The following is an 18,874-nucleotide window of genomic DNA, read 5'->3' on the forward strand; positions in this document are numbered from 1 at the left end:
ATTGCTACTTCCTTCTCTCTAGCACCTCGAAGAAAATCAAATTTTTGGAGTAATATAGTAGAAACAGCACTAAACTGAGACAAAGACAAAAAACTTATCTTGACAAAACACAACTTCTAAAGTTAAATCAAAACTAAATAATACACACCCCAAATATGGCTATTAATCTGTTCTTTTGAATTCTAGTGTTCATAAAGGAAAAGTCATGAAGTCAATTCTCAATTAGAGTATTTAATTTAATTCTGTTATTATACTCTATCATTTTAGTTTCTAATATCTGTAGAAATAAACCTAAAAACCATGATAAAAATGCTTCAATATCCTAAATAATTCAATCCATTTATGCAATGTGCATCTCTTTTAGATTTCTTTAATTTTTTAGGTAAAGTATCTACAGTAAGCAAAATTTCATTAAGAAATAAAAATGAAAGAATGCATTGAAGAGATGACACCTGGACCATATGAATAATTTCACATATTCTCAGCTCATTCACACAGAGCAGAAGATGGTAAAGTTCAGTTTCACATGACTTCCTTCCTTCTCAGAATCTCTATAGCATGGTGATAAAAGGAAAACATGACTTCAAATCTGAACTCCTTAAATTGTTGTGTGTTCTGTGACACATTACTACTTTAAACTGCAGTTTCTTTAACTCCAAAATGGAAACAACCATAGTAATCCACTAATTAAGTGTTATTATAAGGATGAAGAAAGATAATGTTTGTAAGCCATTGACCTGTACATAGTAAATGCTTATTAATTATGAATATTATGATTAATAGTAGTACACATACCCTGGGCTCTATTATGCCATATAGATATTTTGTTTTCTAGATGTATTATGCTAAAAATGGCAGGTGAAATCATTAAAACCAAAGGCACAAAGACTAAAACAATTCTGGTAATATATACAGTTTAAAAACTAGTAGAATTTATAACAGGATTCTGGATGGCACTTCACTAGACATATAATTCTACACAATATAGAACCACCTCACTAAATATTAAAGCTGAGCGTTAGAGAATCGGGGAACAATTCAAATGAAAATATATTCACTATTTTCTTTGTCAATAGTTTCCAGGATATGCTCATTACATGTGTCATTAAAAAAAGACCTAATTTGGGGCTGGCCCCGTGGCCGAGTGGTTAAGTTCATGCGCTCCGCTGCAGGCGGCCCAGTGTTTCGTCAGTTCGAATCCTGGGCGCGGACATGGCACTGCTCATCAGACCACGCTGAGGCAGCGTCCCACATGCCACAACTAGAAGAACCCACAACGAAGAATACACAACTATGTACCGGGGGGGCTTTGGGGAGAAAAAGGAAAAAATAAAATCTTTAAAAAAAAAAAAAAAGACCTAATTAAAGTTTGAAGTCCCTTTATTTCATGTAGATTGAAAATAAAAAATGTTCTCTCTTATATTACGATGTACAGCTGAAATTTATATAATGTTATAAACCAATGCTACCACAAAAAATAAAAAAACAAAAATACCAAAAAAAAGTTCTTTCTGATATCAGTCTTTTTCAACATTATTGATACTACAAAATCACACTCTAATTTGCATCACAGAGTAAATGAAATTGAGTAAACTGAATAGTCTTAGAAGGAAGAAAAAGGTTATGGATGAATATTTTCCTTCACTTTTTCTTGTAAATATTCCTCAAAATTTTTATGGTTATTATGATTCAATAACCAAAACAATTTGACTCAGTGTACAATAGTACTATAGCTAGAAGATAGAAAATATATTGCACAAAGTGGGTCATAAAGTATTAAGGAGGGAGGGAAAATAAACAGCTAGAGTAATGAGGAAAAGCATTGTATTGAACTTCCAGGTAGGCTGACAACGATACAAGTGAAAAGGCACTCTTTTCTCTCTGACATCCTATAATAATCCTGAGACCTAGCTGACATGTATCACTAAGAGAGCAAAATTTAAGGGAAATTCCTAAAATAAGTGATGTTTTTTCTTTTTACCTTTGAACTATGTTTTCATCTCTTTCACCAACAGAGTGAATAAGTCAGCAAAATCTCAGGAAAAGAAAAACAATAATTCAAATTTCCTTTTTTTTTTCTGCTTGAGGAAGATTAGCCCTGAGCTAACATCTGTGCCAATCTTCCTCCAGGTTATATGTAAGTCGCCGGCTTGAGAACCCAGGCCACTGAAGTGGAACACAGCGAAATTAACCACTGTACCACTTGCTACATCAAAAGGTGTTGAGCCATGCAAATTCTCACGTATCTATTCCCTGGTAGATATAGATAAATGGAAAATTCTATTCATCATTTATGAAATATTGGCCATTTCTACTGCAACTTCTTTCATATATTTCCACAGTAAACAGTTTCACCATTACAATAGCAGTTATTCTGCTATAATTCTAGGAAAATAATGAGAGGTTTGTTGTACCTCATTCTCTTTACATATTACTATATTTTATCAATTCTAAAATGTATATATTTTCATATTTAATATCTACAAACTCTTGATTCATGGCACAATCCTTTACAGTTACATTTGGCTTTCATTTCTCTTTTCAATGTGGTCTACAAAGAACAATCAAAAAGTTTCTTAAAATTGATGTAGACTTAGATTTAATGAACTATGGTACATATCTATTTGAGAAAACATATAGAAGGGTTTCTTTTGTGCCGTATTTCTTATTAAATAAATGTTATGTTATGAAAAGAAACTTTCCACATGGCCTGGGGAATTCTAAAGATATGGGCAGTGTCTATGCCAGAAATAACTCTCAACAGATTTTCAATATAGTTTCTCTGCTGTAATAATAATAATGACAATCTCCTATTCCTTACTTCTCTCTTTGAAGTCATTTAAGAAACAGAGTTTGGGACCTATTTATAAGTAGATACTTATACTGTGGGAACTGCGGGTAAGAGTAAAAATCTCGTTTTCAAAAAGTCGCATTTCTTTCAAACAGAAAACCAAAGTCATAACTAGCAGCTTAAAGCATGTTAAAAACCAATGCATGCCATCCAGAACCAGCTGACTCAAATATAAAATATTCTTAGATCTTAAATCACAAATGACATATTTAAATTTTATAATTTGATTATATAATCCTAACTTGTTTTCAATGATTCTAAAAATATATTGTTTCTTTTGTTTATCAAAAGCATATTTCTCAAATAACAATGAATAACATTTATTTCAGGGACTGCATTTGATACTATATATGTAATTTATAATTCAACTTTAACAACCATCTTACAAACTGAGGGTTCTCATTACATTCATTTGAAGGTGAGGAAACCAAGGCTGGATAAGTTGAATAACTTGCCTAGAGCAGGATTTGAACGGAGGGAGTCTGGATCCAAGGCCTGTGCTCTGATTCTCCATGCTATTCTGCTCGTAAATATCCTTATCTACTGTGTTGGGATCGGTAAAATATGTTGTCCCTTTAATGCTGCTCCATCTAATACAACGACCACTAATCACACGTAGCTATTTAAATTTAAATTAATTAAAATTAGATAAAATTGAAAATGCGTTTTCTCACACTAGCCACATCTCAAGTTCTCAGTAGCCACATTTGGCTACTCATCACTCAACTGTGCAGCACAGACTATTTCCATCATCCCAGAAAGTTCTATTGGACAGTGTTGCTTCACAGGGCAAAACAGATGAAAATGGAGGCTCTGGACCATAAAAGCATCATCATCAGCAGCAGCAGCAGCAGCATCATCATGATCAAGGAAAATACTTTCCCAATGCTTTCCCACTGCAGCTGGTAAGTAAATATTTATCAGAAATATTTACTGAGAGAAGATAGGTATGTAAAGATAACTTGGAATAGCTCATATCTCAGCACAATGTCTTGAATATACAAGAGGAACAAAACAAAGCTAAGAAATATTTGAATTGATATCACTTTTCAAAAGAATCCTGAATTTTTACCAGTAAAATTGAACCTATTAATAAATATTTGTGAGTAATGGCTAAGAGTTCAGTGGGCTTGGTTTTTAAAAAGCCATAGTTGAATGGCAGTGGCTATAAAATTAGTCAGTAGATCTGATACTTTTAAATCAAATCCAGTATTTACAACATTGTCATTCTATGTGTTTACTTGTGTTTTATTACCATCTCACCACCATTTCCTATGCATACATCCATGATATATTCAAGTGCTATACAATTAAAATCAGAAACATCCTTCTCAGAATACAACCTTAAGATCTTCTGCTTAAGTTTGGATTATGTTTACAGTCATTTTAATACTTCACTGACTATGGTCTCACTTGGAGAAATGTCCTAAACATTTCCTAGGAATGGCACAATACGAAGAGATTGGGAAATACATCTGGATTCTAGAACACGGTACATCTTATTAGCCACAAGATCTGAGGCCTGGTTTCCTTAGACGTAAAAATACAGTAAAGATATTTTTCAGGTTGCAATTCCAGACTTTTGTGTGAAACAAAGAAAAGGAAACTGAAATCATTTTATAAAGTATAAAATGCCATAACAATATAGGATATTGTAATTATCATGCCTTTGGTTAGCCAGCCCTGGTAGTCCAGTAGTTAAGATTCAGCGCTCTCCCCACTGTAGCACTGGGTTTGTTTCCCCGTCAGGGAACCACACCACCTGTCTATCGGTTGCCATACTCTAGTGGCTGTGTGTTGCTGTGACGCTGAAAGCTATGCCACCAGTGTTTCAAATACCACCAGGGTCACCCATGATGGACAGGTTTCAGTGGAGCTTCCAGACTAAGGCAGACTAGAAAGAAGGATGTAGCCACCCAATCCAGAAATAATTGGCCATGAAAACCCTGAGAAGAGCAGCAGAGCATTGTCTGATAGAGCAACAAAGACCAGGCAGGGTTCCACTCTGCTGTCCACAGGGTTGCTAGGAGTCAAAATCAACTAGATGGCACTAAAAACAGAAACACGTTTGGTAAACATCAGAGGAGAGCAACATGCAACCTAGTTTCTTACCTCTGACTGAGGGAGAGTTTTAGGGTCTGCCAAGCTTCGGGTCTCCTCCTCTAATTAAACTAGATGATATATTTATATATACTTTAAACTGCAAGGAGGCTTATCGAAACATCCATCTACTCTTCATTCCCTCTAAAACGCAGATTCAGGTTATCCTCAGATATTATTCACACAGCTTCTGTCACCGACTCATTGTCCCGAGGAACTCAAGGGAAGTTTCAGAAGCATTTAACTGTTTCTCCAAATTGTATTCTTTTTCTTTTGTATGTTAAGAGATGCAATCACCAACCACCCTGAACAGACTAAGCCCCACCTCAAGAGCCGTGACTGCGCAGATGAGCCAAGAGATGACCTAAACTCGCCCTTTACTTAACGCGCAAGGCATGCGGAAGCATGTTTTCCAACTGAGCCTGCACACGCAAATACCCACTGCTCCCTTTTGAATATTCATTGCCCATCCGAAATAAAAGGCCCTTGCTGTTCCATGCTCAGGGAAAGCCACAACTTTGGAAATGATTCTGTGTGGTCTCCTATTTGCTGCAAATAAACTCTACTTTGTGTGACAACTCCTTCTCGTGGAGAATCTGATTTAACTCACCAGGAAGTGAACCCGCTTTGGTTTGGTAACACTTCCAGTCCTCTGGTTTGATTCCAGCAGATCAGAATGTGCAATGATCCAATGATTTTGTCCTCACATTACTTGTGACTGAGCATGGACGCAAAGAACTTGCCGTTTCTTTACAGTTGAGTGTCCATATGCCCCACAAAGCTAATGTCCTAGGGTGAGGGTGAGGATGCATATTTTAATATCTTCCATCAGAGAGAAATCATGGACTCATGGTGATAACAAATTATTTTCTCTTATTGCATTTGGAACCCTGAGGAGCAAACTTTCTCCTCCATTTCCTAAATGACTTAAGCAAATAAGCATTCTTTCTCAATAAATGAGCTCTAATAAGGAAGTTTGTGGACCTTATATGTTTTCTTTCCTTAAAATATATATTCTTTCTCTTTTAGGGAAGGGAACATACAGATCTAGTGTATCTTAGGGACAAGAAAGAACAATGACATAAGTTTAAAGTCCCAAGTAGGGAATTTTCCTGAGAGACTCCTATAAGGTTATGTTTCCCCCAGTTTTTTCTTAAGATTGCTATAGGGATTAAACAGAATGTAGCTGAGGGAGTGGGACCTCTTCAGGATCCCTTTATGTCCCTTCAGGACATAAATCAAAGGGGTTGCTTTTTATGGTCTGAGCAGATTATCTTACCAATTATGACTCCAAATACATTAGCTAGAGGAGAAGGGATGGTTTTATTTCCTGGAAATTTTACCCTCCCATTTCTTATTTTTCCATGAACAGACTCCTTTCTGATCAGTGGCACAGAAGGAGGAGAAATTCCCATTTTACCTTCATTCAGTTCCACAAATTCACCCATCAGTTCCCTAAAACCAATGATAAGTTCCAGAAATTTGGTGAAATGGTGAATATAACTATCTGACCCCATATTTATAACATTTCCTTTCAAATATATGTTTCTGGTTTACCTATATACATAAATATTTCATTGTGATTTTCCTTCTTCTAGTCAATATACATTGACATGACAAGCAAACAATCTTCTTTAAGAACATTGACTAGAGTATCATTTCTAGAAATTGTGGAACTGATATAAAAATTGATGCCTTCATAAGAATGTGCCACTCTTCACTGATTCCATCTGACTCATAGAATTTTCACTATAGGATAGTTTTGATCAAATCATTTTCCAGATAATTTATCCCTAAGCTAGGAGGATTCTTGGCATCATTTTTTTTTTCCTCCAGATATCACAATATGCTGGGTAGTTCTTCTAATGTAAATATTTGTAGTGCCTTTGCCAAACATTGTATTTAACAGCAATCCCTGAACTACGCTGGATGAACCCACTCAAACATTACTAAGACCTTTCACAGAGCAACTGAAGAATGCTTAGCAACTCTAGCGTCAGAAAAAGAACTCAGAATGAATATGTCTCTTGTCTAGGTCAAGACAAATGTCAGGGCCAATGAAGGGTGAAACATGATAACAGAGATTTGAAATGAAGGGCCAGGGCAACAGGTGCTTGGCATGAGATGCTGAAAGATGGGCAGAAGTGTTGTGAAGTACTAGAGACCCCATCATATTGAAAGCAGACAAAGAACAGCCTCAGGCTTCTCACTGCCAGAGAAATAGATCTCATACGTCAACTAGTTTCAAAGCAGTATCAGAGGAGATGCTGAAATTTGGAGCACATTTTGTCTAAGCAAGTCACGTTTCAAAGCCCCAGTGAAATAACAGGCACCTATTCCAATATGCAGAAACAGGTTCAGCAGTTTTGTCAGTGTGTTGACAAAAAAAAAAAAAAAAAAAAAGCTAAATACGAAACAAGACAGAGAGAGAGCTAAGGTTTCCTAAGCATCCTCGAGGTGACAGGTGCTGTGACTGAAAAGCTCCCTATTTTGTTTCTTTAATGCCTGTAACAACACCATGTGGTGAAATTTTCTTCTAGATTTTAAAGATGAAGAATCGAAGTCTCAGAAAGACACTCCGTCTGCAGGTGGTGATCTGATATTTGAATGGAAATTTTTTTTTTATCTCACATCCACGCTCTTTGACATACGTTGAGTCAGTTATAGGTAGCCTGACCATTTCAATATTCGGTTATTTCTTTGACCATTACTGAATAATGCAGAAGAGGTTTGAGAAGTTTAAGGTGCTGTGTCACTTCAATGTACCATTTTAATTAATAGCCTATGTGTATTTGAAGGCAGACATTCAGATGTGATGTTCAGATGCTACACTGTTCAAATGTTGCATCATTCAGATGTTGTAGTGCCTGCACTAAACATTTTATTTTGTTTTTAGTCTACCAGAATTCAGTAAACTTAATATATCCTTCACACTTTTTGAAGCTCCCCAAAATAACTTCAGTATTTCCCTTGTTTAAAATTTTCGTTTGTCCGTATCTCAAATAACATTCCAAGTGAGATGATCCAATATACAGTTAACCAAGCAATTAGACGCTCCGTAAAATATTAAATAAAGGCACTAATACAGAAATGCGTTGGTCTGAAAAGAAGTAGAGTATTTGGCTACTTTTTGGAAAACATAAATTATATATTCGTATCATCAAAATTTCACCTACTTAAAAGAAATATTCTCATAATTCTTAAAAAGAAAATTCAAATATTTAAGGTGAAATTTGATATGATAAATGCACATATGCATGTATTAAATTTGTACCTAGGTTATCATCATTATAAATAATATATGACCAGCTTAGGTCTTTCTCAAACTTAGGTCTTTCTCAAAGATTTCTTCATATCTACAGTATAACATGGGTGAAATTATGTAATATTATCCATCACTACTAACAAATGAGGTAATTTTATAAATTATAGAGGGGAGAAAATAATAGTGGTTTTTATGCCCCATATAATGAAACAAAATTTAGTTTTGGCCAGATGACTAAATAAGTAGAAGCTCATAGACTTAAGATTGCAAGTATATTAAATGTTGGTTTGAATTTTGAATAGGAATGTTTGATTAAGAAAGACCTGATTTAACAAACCAGCAGAGCATCATCACTGGGAGTGATTAACAAGAACAACCACAAACAAGTGAGCTTAATAGAGGCAGTGGTGTAGTTCTCTCCCATTACGTCCTCTTCTGATGGACTAGTGTCATTCCCGATGGCCTTGAGATAATTATATGCCTGAAGGAACATACTGATGGAAATATTGTCTCTCCCTTGACCAGAAAAGGATGATCCAGTGTGATAGGGCAACTAAAGGTTGCCAAGACAAGTTCCTCACTCCCTTTTAGATTGTGTGGCATATCCTTAGCCTAGGGACCTGCCTCTTCTCCATGCTACTCCCCCTCATCCATAATGGACCAGGGAAATGAGAGTGGCAGCAGTAAAACAAGTTCTTCTGTTTAACCAGAAAATATGTTAAAGTGTGTTTCTTGTCTTTGGACACAACCACAATGAGAGCATCTAAGTAAGATTTGCGGTAATGTCTGTAGTCCAAGGACTAGCTTTTGGTGAGCATCAAGCTAATTAATAAGAATGTGTAAGATAGCAGTTAATTTATATATATACCCAACCATTAACCCTTACATATGACAGTCCTCTTGTTAACCAAACACGCCTTTTACCCAAAGTTTGCAGGAGGCAAACGTACTGCTATAAAGGCATAATAGTCCAATGTCAACACGCCGAAAAAGATTTCAAGAGAAACACACAAATTCCATGGGCTACAGATATTACTACAGATCTTACTTAAATACTTTCATTTTGGTTGTACCGCAAGATGAGACACAAGCATTTTTTCTGGCTAAACAGAAAAACTTGCTTGAGATATATATACACATACCAAAAAGCCTTGAAATCTTAATCTCAAAATTCTTTGTTACAACACTCTGCATACTTCTCATTCCCCACAGCTGGTAGTTACTTATCTTGTTTAAAGTGCTTAAAAATAAAATTTCCTTAAAAGTAAATTCATCATGAATTATCATTGTCTTTGTAATGGCTTACCATTATGTGAAGTTGGTATGAGGCAGAATGATGATACAGAAGAAAGTTTATTCCCAGCATCTCCCTCATCTCTAAGCCTTTTTATACTCACATGTTTCTCTTCATCTTAAACCGAACTGAGGCTGTATTTTGTGTCTTTCAATCCAAAATATATCTGTTCTCTGTTCTACTCCTTCCATTCTCTCCAGGAGATGATAAATGAATGAAAATTATTTGGATCAAGTAAGTGTGAAGAGGTTAACTAGATATTGTGCTCCCATTTCTTGGTAACACATTTTTGATTAATTAGAACAGTACTTCTCAAATTTTAGTAATCATCAGAATCACTGGAGGGATCCTTAAAACACACACTGCTGGTCCCCACCCCCAGAGTTTGTCATCTTTTAGGTCTCAGTTGAGGCCCAAGAATCTGCATTTCTAACAAATACCTAGGTGGTGCTGATGCTGCTGGTCCTTTAAGAACTGAGTTAACAATCTAATCTACTATGGTAGTTAGGCAGCGAGGTATTTCACCTCATATTACACAGGTAAATCTATAACTAGGGCCAGTCCTATAGCTCTTCACTTAATATAACATTAAATTTTTGAACATTTTTTATCAGCTTGCTTCTTACAGCACATGAACAACATAAAACAAATATCCTTCCAAAACACAAAAATTGTCTTATCTGAAGTGAATTGCAATGTATGCTTGTTACATTAAGCAGGTTATCTAGAATATTTAGTTCTTTAAGATATTGCTATAAAGCAAATTTTATCCCAAAGTCCTCTTTATATGAACAGTTATGTGTCTCCTGTCCTTCCTTATCTATTCTTACACACAAACACAATCATGTTTATTGTGTAAACTCTGATTTTAAAATTGAAGTTACACTATTGATCCAATTACCTAAAGTCAGATCAATGAATCTAGATTGTGTCATAGAATAATGCTGGCATGTAATTCTCAACCACCTAATAAATATATTAAAATATCTGGAAAATTTCCAAATTGTCTAAATGTTTCATTTGTTCTATTACACTTTAATTCATATTCAAAAAAGAAATTAATAATAATTCTTGAACACATACATATTTTTTTCTAAACAATCAATTCATTTTTTAAATCAGCTATTAATTATCCATTTCTACTAGTGCACAAGAAAATATCATAACGCTTTCTGGAAGAATAGAGAATAATATTTTGAAATAATAGTGTTATATTTTGATACGGCACAAGTTAAAGAACTGTTACTACAATAAGTAATACATGGTGTGAGATCCCTCAATAGATAAGGTATGTTTAAATATGGTATCATTTTGATTAAATAACTCTTTTTTAAAATGTTAGTAATACTGATGTTAAATGCAGAAATAAATAAGAGAACTCTTTAAACACATTTTATGTACGGGAAGATTCTTCAAATAGCACATATTATGCAATAATAACATATTTCAAGTATTATAAAGGTTTGAAAAGAATTTTAATCATTTTTCTTTAAGATAATCAGGAAAAAATCGTGAATAAAACACAATGCTTCCTATGCAAGTTTTAAATAGATTATGTTTAGACTGCTAATTTCAATCATTCAATTTTTCTCTATCCATTCCATTTCCAAAATTCTTCCTCCTATCATTATTTCCATGCAAGTAGCAATTTAGTCAAACATCCTGCTCTTCAGTCCAAAACTATCTTTGAAAGAAAAAAATAGTAAAAATGTTGATGAAGGAATCTATAAATTCTGAACAATTTGCATGTACCATTACGCCATCAGTTCTACAGCAATCATGCCCAAAATAAATAACATAGTCAGTATTCCTTCATTCATCCAAAATATCCCAATTTTAGTTCATATGTCTGATTGACTATGAAACTAGTTATAACTTAAAATTATATATTTAGTTTCCACTGTAAATAAAGGAAACAATTAATTTTAATAACCTGGCAATATTAATCTTATTTTTACTTAACATTTTAGGGCAGTGCCTCTAAAGTATTTCATTTTTCAATATCAAGAAACATTATCATTGTGTGGACTCACACGTAAAATCACTACCTATTTTGGTGCAAAATATAGAGATCATATTAATTTAGATTAAATTAATAGCTTAAACTCCTTTACCTCACTGTGAGATGATAATTAATTGCTAATTAGCAGATTTTGATAATAGGAACTCATGACAAAATTCATGATTAGAAACTTTGCACCAAGAAGTCTCAACAACAGCCTTTCTGAACCATAGACAACATGAGCTGAGGAGGTATGGGCGAGATTGCAAGGACCAGCTTAAGAAACAAGTTCCTACAAAGTGCTTTTTGTAGCAAGATGGTAACTTCAGGTTATCAATGACCTACCTCCCATCTTAGGAGGATAAAATCGCTGACGATATTAAAGCCTTCTGAGAAAGAATTACTGATCACATTTAGTGAGTTACTGAATAAGAGAAATCAAAACTGGAGTAATAATGTAGATACGTTTTCCAAAAATAAAGGATTGTGCAAAAACTAGATTAGTGGAACTAGATATAATGGCTTGTGTATTTACTGAGCTCTAACGAGAGTGAAAATTGAAGTGTTATTGCAGAGATTTGATGATATGGTCCACTGATCACCTGAGACCGCCAAACCTAACATTCTTAAACCTGCTTCATATCTCAGTTCTCAGTCACTGAGCATTTCCTTAGAGTGTACTCCTGTTCAGCTGAGATACAGTGTTACCGTATCCTTCAGACTGCACTTACGATAGCTGTAAAGAAAGCAAGGGCATCATAGGACATCATTTCTCATAAGATAAATACATAGTAGATTTTTAAACACTTTAGTGTTTCTCAATGTGACACGTACTGCAGTAACTATACACACGTGTTTGCATGTGTCTATCGCATTATATTGATAATGAGAGTACGTTTGCTATTTTCGATATTTTCCTTACCTGTCAAGTTCTTCAATCCAAGTTCCTGAAGTCCAAAGTTTCCATCTTTTCTGTAGTTTAAAAATATTGCCAAGGCGTATCGATCCTCATAAAGTTTTGTCCCACGAATAATGCGTAAGTTCTCCAGAGGCAGGTAACGAAACTGGTTAAGAGCCACTAACACGTAGCCTGTGACTTCTCGAATAGACTGAAAAAACACAAACAGTTGCCTATGTTAAAAAATTAAGGATTGTCAGTATGTTTATTTAGTCACTTAGATAAAAATGAGTTAATTCTCATTTTCAGCTTTTAATTTAATACACTAATTTCCACATTGTATTGTAAAGAATTGCCTTGATATACAAAGATCACAAAGGATTAGAATCTCATGTGAAGTATGAGTTGTGCTTTTTAAAAAAGTCACAAATGTGCTTATGGTAAAATAATGGATTTTGTTTTATAGGGCAATTTTCATACCTGAGATTTCAATATAATTAAAGGAATAAAGATCTAATTCATTGACAGTCTACAATGAGGTAAGAACACATAACCATCAATGAAAGCTTATATTTAAAAAGCAAATTGGTAAGTTTATCACAAATAAAACAAAGCCACATGAATTTGTAGACTGTTAGACAGATTTCAAATTGCTGTACGATTATTTAATGTTTTATTTATTAAATAGTTACCTTACTCATCTCTGGGGAACACATATATAAACAACACATATTAAAGACTGATTATGGTACCTAATTTGATTACAATCAAATATTTATTTTTACTCTCTATTGTTTAAATGTAGTTGTCTATAATATGAGTTTTACTTAAAGATTTGTGAGACATTTTAAAGTAAAAAAAAGTCACAAAAAAGTTTTAGTTTCATCTAAAGTTGTAGTTTTTCAGTAAAATGAACAAGATCATAATGAAAATTATAAACATATGTGTTTAAATTTTTAAAAACTATAGTGCAAAAATGCTACAATATTTGGTAGTATTTTAATGTCATTTTCATGTTATTTTCGATGTCCTAATTTCAGACGTCTCAGTGCTCAGTCTTTGGTACTCTCTTCTCTGTTCACTCTTATTCTTTGCTAATCTTGTCCAGTGTCAAGGTTGATGCTCTCCAAACTTTTACCTCCAAACTCTGCCCTAACCTGCAGACTCAAATCCCCCTGCCCACTCTACATCTTCTCTTGGGTGCCTAAAGGCTTCTCAGATACACCTATCCAAAACTGAGCACCGACCTTCCTTCCCCCATCCCTCCAACAGCCTTTCTCATCTCAGATGAGGTCAATCCATCCTTCCTGTTATTCAGGCCAAAGTCTTGGGATCATTCTTGACTCCTAGCTCCCACACCAAATGCAATCCATCCTATTTGTTCTACCTTCAAAATGATCAGGAATTCAGCCACTTCTATGTCATCCACTGCTATCATCTGAGCCACCATCATTCCTCATCAGCATTACTGTAATAGATCTCCCGGTTTCCACTCTTGGTCCCTTATGGTGTATTCTCAGTTCAGGCTGGCTCTGATCTTTTTAAAACATAAATCAAATCATGACACTTTAATTCTTAAAACCCTAAAACATCTCCCAAGTCACTCAGAGTAATAGACAAAGTCCTTTCAACAGTGAGTCAGAATGAGCATCTGCACCATCCAGCACAGCCAGCACTAACCCTGGTGGCCGCCGAGCCGTTGAAGTGCGGCTAGTAGGAAGTGAGATGTGGCTGTAAGTGTAAATACACTTTGGGTTTCAAAGATTACATGCGGAAATGGTAAGACTTTAGATAAACTGAGTTGTATAAAATACACTATTAATGTTAACTTTACCTGTTTCCTTTTACTTTTTTATTGTGGCCACATGAAAATTTAAAATTACATTTCTATGGCTGTCAGTAAATTTCTTTGGGACAGTGCTGCACTATATGATCGGGCCCTCAGTTCTTTTTGCGACATCTCTTTTTAACTCTCCACCTCACCCATTCTATTCCAGTGTCGCTGATGTCTTTGTAGTTCTTCTAACATGCCAAGTGTTGTCCTCCCTCAAGCTGCTCACTAAAGTCTAAGGGCCTGAGTTTCTGGCCGTCTTGTTATCCTCGTGGCTAATTTCCTCACTGCCTTCAAGTTTTTGCTCAAATCTCACCTTCCGGGCAGAGGCCAACCCTGATTGACATGTCTAACACTGCTACCCTGCCATCTTGCCCTGCTCTAACTTTTATTGTTCCTACAGTACTTCTCACCTTCTAACGTACTGTATAGTTTATACATTTACTACATTTGCTATTTATAGTCTATCGCTCGCTTTTCCAGAATATAAGCTCTACAAGGACAAGCACTTGGATTTGTTTGCTCATGTGTCCCGTGTGACCAGAACAGTGCTGGCATGTAGTAAGAAACCAACAAATATTGTTGAGCAAGAACTGATTCTTTTCTGGCCACACCCTCAGCATGAGGCAAAGTCTGTGGAGTCAAGAGAAGTGCCCACCTGGAGCCCGCACTCCTCTCGTCTAGACCAAGCTCCAAACCACCGTGATCCCAGAGTTCCATTCCCAAATGGCCCCAAACCCTCACCCAGGGCCAGTGGTATCATCTTTCCCAGTTCTCTCTCTAGACAGCAGACTGTGCCACCAACGTGCGTACGTCTAGGAAGGATGGTCCGGGTACAGATGTTTGAGGGAGAGTGTATGAATCCTGGATGTGTGGGCTGGAGTGTCCACTCACTTATGTGCAAGGCCTCTCACAATGCTGGGAAGAGCTGGGAGGAGAGGCTGCGGGCTGGATGCTGCTTATCTCCCTCCCACCACGTTCCTGAGGAGCCCATTCTAGCATTTCACCTGGCCATCCAGGTCATTATAAAGATACATCTGTCAAAATAGGGGGCTAGAATGTATTTTATTTAATAGTATTTGTTTGATTTATAATAAATAATGAGACATAAAATATGTAGGCCTCCATTTACACTCTTGTCTCAGGTCCCCAACTGTGAGGGATGTACATGCTACTACTAATCACCTAGAGGAGTAGAATCCTAACAGAGCAAAGGTGGAGATGAAGAGGCAAAGGACATGTAAAACTCACGTCTGGCATCAGATCAGGAAACCTGAACCACTAGGGCATTCCTGAGACACTGAGCATTTTGGATTGAAGACATGAGTGCTAAAGGATTAGAAAGAGGGGTTAAAGGTCAGCAGTGGCATGCATTGTTTGTACACCGCAATTTGTTTGAAATTATACCTGCCTGGAATAGTCTAGCCCTAGAGTCCTTAAAGTCCTCCTTTAACCACTGTTCCACTGGTGGAACTCTTATCCCTTTGAGTTCTTAGAAGAGAGACCAAAAACACTTTCTATCATCTTGTCTAAAAAGTAAAATTCTATCATTCATTAGAAAAATAATGTATCCTTTAACTTGTATACAATAATTATCAAATGCTCTAGGTTACAATGATAAATGTTGGGGTAGAGGATGTTTTATCAATCTTTTGCCTAAAACATGTCATAATATCCATCATTCTTCCTAACAGATTCCCCTTAGCTCCAACTCTGCCTAGGAAGTAACTCTTCTTAGCAAAAACTGAAAAGACCCATTGGCTTATCACGGGATGGAGGAACACATTAATGGGGTTATCAGAGAAAACACAGGTGATGCACATTCAGGTAAAAGAAGAGGTTTATGATCAAAGAATGTCAGTAGCAATTCTGCAGTGTTTATTAGAGGGACAAACTCTTTCTAGCTACTAATTGATAAAAATGTGCCACTTGACATGGCTTTTGGATCACTTATTGGGAGAGATTGCAAATAACCTGCAGATGATAAGATCTCTAATATAAGAAGTGAGATAGGTAGGAGCCAAGAGCAAAGCTGAACACAGACAGCAAGAGCATCTAAATGGAGAAGAGGAAGCTTCAAGTGCCCTTAGCTACAAGAGAGTGGGAAATATAACTAAGAAATCTTTGCATTCACATATTATTTAATGTATTTATATTTGAATTAATTGCATTATAAAATATAACTACTTCTTATTCTATATTATGCATTTGTAGGGGATCAGAAATTGCCACCCCAAAAGGTGTCTCTTTGGTTTGATTATTTTTAAGAACAAAAGATTCAGAAACTTTAACCTTCCCCCTAACCGCCTAAAAGAATTTGAGACAGAAAGCCTGTTCCAGAGGGAGCTGTGACCTTAAATAACTCTAATGGTAGACAGGGAGGCACCTACCTGGTAAGGTCCATTTAATACAAGTCCTCCCCACGCCTCTGTCTCTGTAAGCCATCGCAAACATTTATTTACCAAATATTTGCTTTTCCCTCTCCACGTGAATTCCCTCCTTCCCCTTTGAAATCCCAAACTACTATTCCCAACATTTTCCTTTGTCTTTATCTGAAGATGGTATCTAAGCTGGTGGCTTGAGCCATTTTGGTGAGTCACTCAGTTTTCCTGCGTTTCTCCCATGTATATACATTGTTAAATTTGTTTGATTTTTTCCTGTTACTCTGTCCCAATTGAATTCTTAGACCAGCCAGAGGAACCTAGAGGGTAGAGGAATAGTTCCTCCTCCTCTACACGTTAAAATATTCCTAGAAACACTTTTTTTAACGTTATAGAAGGTCAGATTAAAAGCAGCAGCTACTCCCTTGTTGAGATTCTGAGACTGGAGGGATGCACTGTTTTAACTGAGATTCTGGGGTCTAAAATGAGTCTCTTTCATCATCAATTCTCCTTTTTACTCTCTAGTCTTTCCAAATAGTATGTGTGACTTAAACACTAGCTTAAGAATATATCCTTATGCTATGGGCACTCTGGAAATCATTATACGTTAATACTGAGATTTCATATGTTCAACCCACTTTGAACAAAGCCACCCATAAGTAGGTATAATTCACATAATAAATTATTTGATGATAATTATGATGAACATCCTCTTCACCTTATTCCATTTATCCCTTTCTTCTACCAAGACAAATAGTGCAAATAATAGGAAAAAGAAGATAGCAAATTCCCCATCCAAGACTTGTTTCTCCAACTTTTATGTCTGGAGGGACTCATAGAACCAAACGATTCTGAAAGAATTATAGTAGGTAAATATAAATTCTTATATTGAAAAGCAACAAATTGTGCCTTGATTTTCATCTCCTAAATTTTGTTTTCCAGTATTTATAGTCACATTCTTTCAGGGACTCTTAAAACCTTTCTGTCAACAAATAACTTGAAACATCTCAATAGGAAGCTCCACTGCAGGTAACACGAGCTACAAGGTGGACAGATTGCAAATAAAATTACAGGAAGTAACTTAGTAATGGTAGGATTGCCTAATGCCAAAAAACTCTCAGCAGGGTAAAAAGTCAAGAGATATCTAAAAGTGTCAATTAAGTTTTACATTGTTGGATAAGTTCACGCAATCATGTCATTGTTCCTTTCCTTTCAGCCATCAGAAAGAATCTGAGTAGCACAACCTCTTTAACTATCTCAGAACTCTTTATGAAAATAAGAACAACTTTTAAAAATACGAACTTATCTAAGGCAAGTATATTGGTAAGAAATGTGGGCTCAACTACCAGGCAGAGCTAGGCTCAAAACCTAGCTTCATGCTTACTGGTTTTGTGGTCTTGATCAAATTGTTTACCCACACTGAGCCTCAGTTTCTCTATCATTAAAAAAAAGAGAGTGGAGCCAGCCCAGCGGCATAGTAGTTAAGTTCACATGCTCTGCTTCGGTGGGCCAGGGTTTGCAGGTTCGGATCCCAGGTGCAGCTCTACATACCACTCATCAAGCCATGCAGTGGCAGCATTCCACACACAAAATAGAGGAAAACTGGCACAGATGTCAGCTCAGGGCCAGCCTTCCTCAAGCAAAAGAAGAGGAAGACTGGCAACAGAGGTTACCTCAGGGCCAATCTCCCTCACTAAAAAAAAAATTTTTTTACAATGATAGCAATACCTCTATCATTAAGGTGTTATAAGGAATACCTTCTGCACAGCAAAGGAAACCATGAACAAAATGAAAAGACAACGTAACAATTGGGAGAAGATATTTGCAAACTATATATCTTATAATGTGTTAATATCCAAAATATATATAAAGAACTCATACATTTCAACAAAAAAACCTAACAACTCAATTAAAAAATAGGCAAAAGATCTGAACAGACATTTCTCCAAAGAAAATATACAGATGGCCAACAGGCACATGAAAGATGTTCAACTTCACCAACTATTAGGGAAATGCAAATCAAAACTATAATGAGATACCACCTGATGCCCATCAGAATGCCTATAATTAACAAGAAAGGAAATAATAAGCATTGGAGAGGACATGGAGAGAAGGGAACTCTCATACACTGCTGGTGGGAATGCAAACTGGCATAGCCACTTTTCAAAACAGTATGGAGATTCCTCAAAAAATTAAGAATAGAAGTATTATACAATCCTGCTATTCCACTGCTGAGTATTTATCCAAAGAAT

At 35.9% G+C, this 18,874-nt stretch overlaps 1 protein-coding gene across 6 annotated transcripts in view; it reads right to left on the bottom strand.

Annotated features, from left to right (window-relative positions):
- Positions 1 to 18,874, bottom strand: part of ERBB4 (erb-b2 receptor tyrosine kinase 4) — a 1,105,575-nt gene that overhangs the window by 502,897 nt on the left and 583,804 nt on the right. For all 6 annotated transcript variants that reach the window (XM_070619838.1, XM_070619836.1, XM_070619833.1 and 3 more), the window contains exon 3: positions 12,435 to 12,621. In XM_070619838.1, the coding sequence (XP_070475939.1) occupies positions 12,435 to 12,621 (187 nt within the window). The remainder of the gene's footprint in view (positions 1 to 12,434; positions 12,622 to 18,874) is intronic.

Source organism: Equus przewalskii, chromosome 5, assembly GCF_037783145.1.
Source record: "Equus przewalskii isolate Varuska chromosome 5, EquPr2, whole genome shotgun sequence".
In the NCBI taxonomy this organism is placed as follows: Eukaryota; Metazoa; Chordata; class Mammalia; order Perissodactyla; family Equidae; genus Equus; species Equus przewalskii.